Source organism: Otolemur garnettii, unplaced genomic scaffold (genome assembly GCF_000181295.1).
Source record: "Otolemur garnettii isolate 467f Iridium unplaced genomic scaffold, OtoGar3 scaffold00003, whole genome shotgun sequence".
Lineage (NCBI taxonomy): Eukaryota > Metazoa > Chordata > Mammalia > Primates > Galagidae > Otolemur > Otolemur garnettii.
Window position 1 is genome coordinate 26,213,403 of NW_003852398.1, and position 9,788 is coordinate 26,223,190.

General features: G+C 45.6%; 1 protein-coding gene across 1 annotated transcript in view; it reads right to left on the bottom strand.

The window, feature by feature from the left end:
* Positions 1 to 4,735: 4,735 nt before the first annotated feature.
* The window catches only part of PPARGC1B (PPARG coactivator 1 beta), a 112,205-nt gene continuing 107,152 nt past the window's right edge, over positions 4,736 to 9,788 (bottom strand). The window contains exons 11-12 of the mRNA XM_003782272.3: positions 5,801 to 5,955; positions 4,736 to 5,271 (exon numbers count right to left, since the gene is read on the bottom strand). Of these exons, the coding sequence (XP_003782320.1) occupies positions 5,171 to 5,271; positions 5,801 to 5,955 (256 nt within the window). The 3' untranslated portion in view covers positions 4,736 to 5,170. The remainder of the gene's footprint in view (positions 5,272 to 5,800; positions 5,956 to 9,788) is intronic.

Consider the following 9,788-nt stretch of genomic DNA (forward strand, 5'->3'; position numbering starts at 1 on the left):
CAAGTGTATTGCTAGTATTGTCTGAGAACCAGAGACAAACAGCCAAGTGGTCACAACATTCGGATTAAAAGCTGTTCGGTGGGGACGATGACAGGCTAATGTGGGGCTCCCCAAACTACCTAGCCTACTGGGGGCTTCACTCCTCACCATCCCCACGAGAAACTATGGCTTAGATCTGTCTTGGGGAGCTGGCCTCCTCGTATAAGGCAACTTAGTAAGGACCGTGTGGGGTTGAAGCTGTGGCTGGTTGGTTCTTGCAGAGGAATGCTCACCCTGGACAGGAGCTGGGCACACCAGACGGGGAATTTGGTTGTACAGGGGAGTGATGGACTCCCATGCGTCAGGATGGGAACTTAAGCCTCTCAGAGGTGAAAGGGACTTTAGGGCTCATAGTCAACATTGTCATTGGGTAGATGAGAAAACAGGAGCCCAAGGTCACACAGCAAGAAAGAAACATTGGGGTTTCTCGCACTAAGATGGCTTGTAGTTAAACGACTTGCTCCACAAACCCATTTCAGGCGGTTGGGCTGTTTTTATCTTTCTACAAAAGTGGGTACCAAGATCCAAACCCATGGTTCCCTGTTTCCAGGGCTCCTGACATGGCCCTAGCACTGGCTCTCCTGCTGCCAGTATCTGGGAAGGCCTGTCTGCCCTTTCCTTTCTCACACCAGCCCCTTTCCCAGCCTCCTGCCCCAGACCTCAGGAGAGCACCTCACATACCAAAGGAGATCCACATTCGCCAGTGTAGGAACATGGATCCAGGCTGAAGTGTTGTGGTTTTCTCCAAGTACTTTATTGGTTCATGCAAAGTCAGCCTCTGACTACTTCCTAGGTAATCAGCAGCTCCCAGAGGCTCCCCCATCCATGTCTGTTCAGTGCATGTGAGTTTTCTCTCCATTTACCCTGTACCTCCAGGCTCCACAAGCAGTCCTGGAACCATCTATGTGTGCAAATGCCTCAGGGACTTGGGGAATAACTTTATCATATTGCACATAGTACTAATCAGTTGCCTTCTGCCCTAGTGGGAAGGAGTGAGAGGGTCTCTATTCTTTGGCCAGTGAAACCATTAGGTTCACTTTCTTTGCTATTTCACATCCAATTTCTTTCCTTGATCATATCTGACACAGGGACATAGGGCTCCCCCAAACTGCGGGCAGCTGCTAAATCTCAGATGCTAAGAAAAATACTGTAATTTTGACATCAGTAAGTCAGATCAACACATGCTTTAAGTTCATTCTGCTTCACATTTGGGATAAACTATGTCTCAAACCACAGGCTCCATTGAGATTTCAACTGAACTCAAGGCCTAGGATGGGCCATGGACCAAGTTGTCCACGCAGGACTTATCTGTCCATGCTTTCCCTTCCCCTTTGCTTGCCATTGCACAGTGGCCCTAGCAGGCATATTGCATATGCCTAGGAGAAATAACTCTAGAACTAACAAGCACGGGCTTTAGGCAATGCAGGACATCTATCTCACTGCATCTTTTCCCATGTCAGGACTTGAGGACTGAGTCTTTATGATGCTCAGATCATTCCTCCCTTCTCCTCCTGCCTCTCTTAGGCACACATGACACTCGATTCTGTGAGATCTCAAGGTAGATGCAGACCCAACTGGTATTTTTTGACTCAAAGACATTTTCAGGTTGCGGGGCCGGAAAAGGGGAGAAGGGGAATGGGGGGATCTTAGCTGCACTCCATCCACTCATATTCTTTACCTCTTTGATGCATTTTCCTTCGGTAACCAGAGCCCCCGAGAGTGAGGATTCTGATTCAGCCTTGTACAGACTGAGGAAGGAGATGGAAGAATTCCACTTAGCGGTTGGATCAGACATTTTTGGGAAACACCAGCACAGCACAGAGATGGACAGCACAACCTGCCCAGCACGGGCAGCTATCAACACAGTCTACAGTAAGCTTTTATGGCGATCACATGTAAACATCATCGAAGAGCAAACACTAGGACAGAGCTACAGTGAGATGGTTGCCAGTGGCAGCTGCTCCCTCTGGGTTACCCCTTAATTTGGTGGGAAAGAGACAAAGCTTAACTGATTTTGCTGGAGAGACCTTGGAGTTTCCGTGGTAAGTAATCACAGCACCGAAAGAGTCCTTCTGGATAAAGGTTGTCTGCAGTGTTGGACAATTTGAGAACTTGAAGCTTTTTATGTATGGGATGGCAAGCAGAGACTGCTTGGTGCTCTTGGCAGGCAGTGTCCCTCATCAGCGGCCACAAGCCCTGACATTAGGCACATTAATGACCCAATGCCCTGATATTTCTGCTCTGCGCAAGGGCCAAAACCTAAGTAACTTCAAGTGCCCTGGATTAATCTGACATGAAAGGGCAACTTCAACTGATCCCAAAGGGGTCAAGGAGAGAGACTAAAAATCTGCATTCTTCACTAAAAATCTGCATTTCCTTACCCTGCAGTACTACCAGCTCAAGGCAGACTCTCTGGCCAGATACAGTCAAGGAAGAAGCAAACAAGACAGGCTTAGAAATCCTATTACCCAACTCCCTCCAGCACAGTGAAGCCAGGGAGGGGAAGGGACTTACCTAAATAACAAAGTAAATTCTTGGTGAAGTTGGGACTCCCCCCAGCTATCTAGACTCTGAAGCTAGTGCCCTTTCCTACTGGCTCCCACTGGGTGAAATCTTAATCTACTCCTTGATGAAATCATGATTTGGTGGAGGCAGTGGAAGGATTAAAATTCTACTTCATTCCATAACTGTTTATTGTGTGCCTACTGTGTGCTAGGCAGTGAATAGCTATAAAGGAATTCTGAATGAACAGGTCTGTGCTATGGAAAGTCTCATTTTTGGTCCATCTTCTTAAGCCCTGCCTTTCCCAAATATGTTCCTGTCTGCTATTCCACTACCCCACCACCACCACTGTGCCCCACCCAAGTGGAATTGTGTGTCACAGTAGTTTCAGGAGTCTGATGCCAAGGAATGGCTTTAGGAGTTTTCTCCCACGGATTAGGACATGAAAAATAGGGATGGGTTAGCAAGAGATCCAGCCAGCATGTTTCTATATGACAGATGGAAACCTTCCAAAGATTAGACCAGCATATCAAAGAAATTAAACTGTAATCAATTAGTAATGGCTTCTCAGAGCACTGTATTGAGGATTTTTATCTAGGCTCAAAGAACCTGCTGTGATCAATTACTTATGTCTGCATTGGCCTGGGGACCTGGGAATAGTACCACATGTGCTACGTATTTGCCAGCTTGAGCTAGACACTGCCTTAGCAGAAGCTAAGACTGTTGGCTAATTCCTGCCTAATTCTCCCCCTCAGTCCATTTCATAGAAAAGGGTCCAGAGAGGTCAATGGACTTGACACACAGAAGCTCAAATTCCCTATCCCTGCTAAAGACTATCTCCACTAGCCTTATCTACTTAGTGACTGGGATTCTGCTCACCACCCAGGACAAGATCATGGGCTCAGTTTACCTACTGAGGTATTTGATAATCTTAAAAAAATAAAATCACCTATCAATTCTCAAAGAACTAAGCTTGGCATTAGCAATATGCTCAATTAGCTTGTTTCGTTTAATGAGTCACTTTCACATTTTTTTAAGCAGCAGGACTTTTTGTTTTTAAATACAAAAAATTCCCCCAAGGAACCCTAATGTATGAAAGAGATCTGGAGGAACTGCTCTGTCTGAAGCAGAAGCAATGCACTCTGCCCTGCCCCCTCATGAATGGCCCCCAAGGCACCTGCAGAACATCAAGCTGGGCATGGCTTTGACATCACTTAAGAACACAAAGTTTAAAGTAAAGTTCAATAGAACGCTTTCTAAGTTGAAGGGGAGCTAGATTGTCTCACCCATCCCTGACCCTCACATCCTCCTCCTGGCTCCCCCGTCCCACACCACAAAAGCAATTTTCCAAGACAAGAGACTAGCTGAAGGCAGTGGGATGGCTTGGCAGTTGGCCCAGAAAGGATGATTGCTCCAAGGCTGTCTATCTGTACCACTGCCAGGTCTGTCACTGAAGCTATGATGTTGTGTCCATAGGTGGAGGCAAACTGTAGGACTACTCAGGATTGAAGCTGATGGTGCACCCAGGGCACACACCAGAGCTTAAATTCACCTGATGCTAGTAAGTCAACTGTTGACTTATCCCCTGAAATGAGCCTTAGGCTCCCGGCCTAGTGCTCAGTTTAGCCAAACTCATCTCAATCCGTCCCTGAATCTTTGCATTTTTCCCCCAGCTGCTGCAAAAGCATGGGACCAGGAACCAGAAGACCTAGTCTGGGTCACTGCTCTGTCTTCTCACTGGCTATGGGAGCTTACACAAGTCATTTGCCTCTCTGGACATGACCAGTCTCACCTGGAAAATGGGAATAATGCAGCTTGCCCCCACTTCCTTCCAAGGTATTTGAGGTCTACTAGATGGGCACCCACTCTAAGTGAGCTGGGCACAAGATGGGGACTCTCAGGGTAATGTGACCCAAACAAGCTCAATAAGAGACAGTGCAGGGGTTGACAGAAATAGCCTGGAAACCTCTCTCCATAGCTCTTCATCATGGCTGTAGCCCACGTTTTCCTGGGGACCAGCCTACCAGCCGCCCAGCACCTGCAGAGCAATCTGGCAAGGGGAGCAGAACAGCTCAGTGGCAAACACCTCATGCCAGTGCATAGTTAAAAAATCAAGGAAGCAATACAATAATCCCAGGCACAGGACATCTGAGCCATAAATACATTATTTTAAGGATATACTTTTTTTTAAATCTTCAATTAAAAATGAGTTTATAATCCTGATTCTATTCACAAGTAACAATTTCATCACCACATACTACAGACAAGAAATGGTATGGTGAACACAGCTGCAAGTCTACAAGAGGAAGTTAGTCAGGAAGGGAGGAAGGGGCAATGGGTGACTGACCAGCACTCCAAGGCGCACCCAGGACAACCCATTGGAAGCAAGGACACTAATGTGGCAGTGGAACGTCAACACCATGGAAACTCACAGACAGAAGCAGCTTTGTTCAATGTAAACATTGATTTTTTTTTTTAAAAGGACAGTAGTTTCAAGTCTCTCTCACGTGTGTTCTCGCTCACGCTCGCTCTCTCTCCTTCTCATATACTTGATTTCTTTGAAAACGTAAACATATTAGAAGGGCCTTGTCTGAGGTATTGAGGTATTCCTCGAGGGTTAAGGCTGTTATCAATGCAGGCTCTGCTGGGCCTCCTTCAGTAAGCTGTCGAAATCCATGGCTTCGTACTTGCTCTTCCCTGACGCAGGAAGGGCCTCTTCCGAATTGGAATCTGGGCATGAGGGTGGGTGGAGAAGTCAGTGAGAGGGGAAGGTAGTGAACAACTTAGGAAAGGCCAGTCACAAGATCCTACATCTCTGTCTTTCATCACCATCTTGTCCCCAAATGCCAAGGCCATAATGACAGCATTGTTTCACTGTAATCCATTAATGGATAAGGATACTGCTTTGTCAGAGGTCACCATGAAATGCCCATCAGGGGGAGGGCAGCAGTTGGCCTTGTGCGGTCAAAGATATAGTGGTCATGGTTCTACTAGCTGGCTGTCCACACAAGATGGAACCTTCCTTGAGGCCATGGGAGAGTTGACTCTCTTTGGTTCTAGTCATAGGACAGGATGAAATGGACCAGAGATAAGAATAAAACAAGATGGTAGCTGCCAGGCAAAGGGCTGAGTTTGAGTTATGCCAATCAGCACCTTGGGGCTTAGGCCTGGAAACTGTGTCCAGACGGCTGTTCATTCAAAGAATCACGCCCTTCTCCCTTGCTCTGAGTCTCACTAGACTGGTGCCTTGGGGACTTACCAAACTCAGCATATCTGGGCCAGCAGAAGTGCCGGAGCCCCCTGGAGCTCAGCTGAAAGGCGGGCTCATTGCGCGTCCTCAGGGCAGCGCCATTCCTCAGAGAGAGGGCCGCATGCTCAGAACACCGGTAGGTGATGAAGCCGTACTTCTCACCTCTGGGGGAGAGGACAAGGGGAGTATGTTACCGGACCGGCTTGGTGGATGCTGTCAGACCACCCGTTACTAGATGAGGAGCAGAATGCCATAAGGATTCGGGACCCATGTCACGTGGCTGCCTAAATAGAGATGATGACAATCACTAGGCTGATCTCTGCAATGTAGTAATAATAAGAGCAGCTAATTGTCAAAAGTTTGCTAGGTGCTGGCCACCACACACGGCCTCATCAAATGATCCTGTGAGGTGGGTACTGTTGTTATTTCCACCTCACAGATGAGGAAACAGGCTCCATGGAGTCCAGTCATTTACCCAACAGCAGTAGCAGAGCAGGGATGCAAACACAGGTTTCCCTGACATTAAAATTGATGCTCTTCAAAACCTCCATTTTGGGCTCAGCGCCCGTAGCACAGGGGTTAGAGCATCATCCACATATAAAGAGGCCGGCGGGTTCAAATCCAGCCTGGGCCAGCCAAACAATAATGGCAACGACAACAAATAAAATAGCCAGACATTGTGGTGGGCACCTGTAATCTGAGCTACTTGGGAGGCTAAGAGAATTGCTTAAGCCCAAAATTCGGAGGTTGCTGTGAGCTGTGACGCCACATCACTCTACCCAGGGTAAGATAATGGGACTCTGTCTCAAACAAACATATAGCAACAACAAAACCACCTCTATTTTGCGTATTATTCCCATCCGGACTCACCATACCTACCTCCACCCCCTCAACAACACTACTCTCTATACTTTTCAAAGCTGGCCTGAGCCATCACTTCCTTGGCTGCTAACTTGGCTGTCACTTGCCCTACCATGGCGGGTCCACTGTACGTCTACTATGTCTTCCTGCTCAGCATCCACTCCCCTTCCTCTGACTCCAGCACTGTGTGGTCAACCAGGCTCAGGATGCCAGGTTAAGTCACATGACAGAGACCCTCTCTGGACTCAGTGGTTTGTTCAGGGATGCGCCTGTGACCCAAAGGTGAACCCCAAAGAATCCATCCCAGGTCTTTATTGGAGTCACGCAGGTGACTCCTGGTGGGGTTGGTCTCTAAGCTGGTGGGAGGTTAAGCTTAGAGCTAGAGATAGCCACTTCGCAACTAGGAGCAAAGTCTGCCTAAGAAGGATCTAAAGTCAGTTCTACCTTGACTTTTCACTTTCACAAACGAGGGAAAGAATCCTGATTGATTAAACTCATTGAGAGTAGAGGCAAAGTGGCATTCCCCTACTGATTAGGGCAGGCTTATAAATAGTAGGTGCCTAATAAACATTTAAGTGACTCATATTTCCCGATACCTTTCTGAACCAGAACAAAGTTTGAACTCTTCTGCCTCTTTAAATGTCTAGAAGTGTTAGTATGTCCAAAACTCTTTTTTGGGGCGGGGGCTGGAGCTGGGTTTGAACCTGCCACCTCTGGTATATGGGGCAGGCACCCTACTCCTTTGAGCCACAGGTACTACCCTGTCCAAAACTCTTTTTTGAAGCTCTTGGGTGCTTTCAAAATCTTAATAGATTGACCCTTCTCTAAAGAGGGGTCTTGCTTGCTTCGTTGGTACATGTTATCTTCATCTGACTACCTCAAGTGTGTAATGACTCTTGAAAAAAACTGTGGTAAAAAATTTTTCATCTTTACCCCTTTAAGTGTACTGTTCAGTAGTATTAAGTATTGTTGTATAATAGATCTTCAGGAAAAAAAAATGTTTTTTTGAGCTTGCACATCTGGAAACCAAAGATCTTAAGAAATTTTTCATCTTGAAAAACTGAAAGTCTATACGCATTAAATGATATCTTCCTTAATCCCCCTCCCTCATGACTCTTACTACTTCTAGAAATTTGACCATTTTATTTATGTATTTATTTATTTAACTTTTTTCAGAGATGAGATCTCATTCTGTCTCCCACATTGGAGTGCAGTGGTGAAATTATAGTTGATCCTCCTGCCTCAGCCTCCTGGGTTGTTAGGAGGCACATGTGTGCTACCATGCCCCACTACTCAAACAAATTTTTTTTTGTAGAGATGGGGTCTTCTTATGTTGCCCATGCTGGTTCAAACTTCTGGCCTCAAGTAATCCTCCTGCCTTAGACTCCCAAAGTGGTAGATTACAGGCATGGACCATTACACCCAGACTAAATATGACTATTTTAGATACATCGTGTAAGTGGAATCATATAGTATTTGCCTTTCTGTGACTGGCTTATTTCACTTAGAATCATGCCCTTAGGGTTCATCTATGTGGTAGCATGTGAGAACCTACTTCCTTTTGAAGGCTTTATTATATTCCACTATGATATGTGTGTGTGTGTGAGAGAGAGAGATTATCTAGTCATCTGTTGATGTACATTTGGGTTATTTCCACATTTTGGCTAGTACGAATAATACTGCTGTGGACATAGGCAAATGAATATCTCTTCAAGATATTGGTTCCAAGGCTGGGTGCAATGGCTCACACCAGTAATCCTAGTACTCTGAGAGGCCAGTGTGGGAGGATCACTTGAGGCCAGGAGTTCAAGACCAACCTGAACAAGAGACTCTGTATCTATAAAAAAATTAATAATTAGCTGGGCGTGGTGGCGGGCGCCTGTAGTCCCAGCTACTCAGGAGGCTGAGGGAGGAGGATCACTTCAGCTAAGGAGTTTGCAGTGAACTATGATGATGCCACTGCACTCCAGCCTGGGTGACAGGGAGAAAAAAGAAAAAAAAAATAGATTCTGTTTTCATTTCTTTTGGATATATACCCATACTACATAAGTGGAATTGTTGGGTCATATTGGGTCATATGTAAGTGGTATTGTTGGGTCATACGGGTCATATGTAAGTGGAATTATTGGGTCATATGTAAGTGGAATTGTTGGGTCATATGGGGTCATATGTAAGTGGAATTGTTGGGTCATATGGGGTCATATGTAAGTGGAATTATTGCATCACATGGGGTCATATGTAAGTGGAATTGTTGGGTCATATGTAAGTGGAATTATTGCGTCACATGGGGTCATATGTAAGTGGAATTGTTGGGTCATATGGGGTCATATGTAAGTGGAATTGTTGGGTCATATGGGGTCATAGGTAAGTGGAATTGTTGGGTCTATGTTTTATTCTTTGAGGAACTTCCATATTGTTTTTCATATTTGACATTCCCATCAACACTATATACAAAGGTTCCAATTTTTCCACCTCTTCACAAGCACTTATTTTACTTTTTTTTTATAGTAGCCATTCTAATGGGTAAGAAATACATAATAACTCTTATACAAGAAACTATTTTCTTGCTGAAGCTTTTTATTATTTTTAAATTAGAATTTTAAAACCCTAGTAACTTCGTTTACAGGTATCATGGGAGTTAATTTAGAAATATTTCAAAACTGACAAAGTTTTGACATCTAAATTGTGCATTCATATGCAACCTAGTTCTTTTGCTGATCTCCTAACAGATGTGACAGATGAAATACTGCTTTTCCAGGTGAATGAGGAAAAACTAGGGCTGTCAGCAAAACAGAAGGCCCAGGACTCACAGCTGCAGAGGAGGGGAGGGATGTGAGTGGCATGGGGCTTGTAGTACAGACAGGTACCAATGGAAAGGGCGTCTTCAAGCTGCCCAGTGGCTGTTTGCTACCCTGTACTACCTCCAGGGCAAAGGCCTGAAGCAGCAGACATGTGGGTTCCAATCCTGGCTCTGCCCCGAACTAGCTGCTCAGTTAACTGGTCTGAACTCTTTAAGAAAGGATAGCAATGGAAAGAGTAAAAGCACCTACTTCACAGGAATGTCACAAAGTAAGAAAAGAGGACACATGGGAACTGCCTGGTGCCTGGCAAACCACCAGCACTTGCTGCTTTCTGT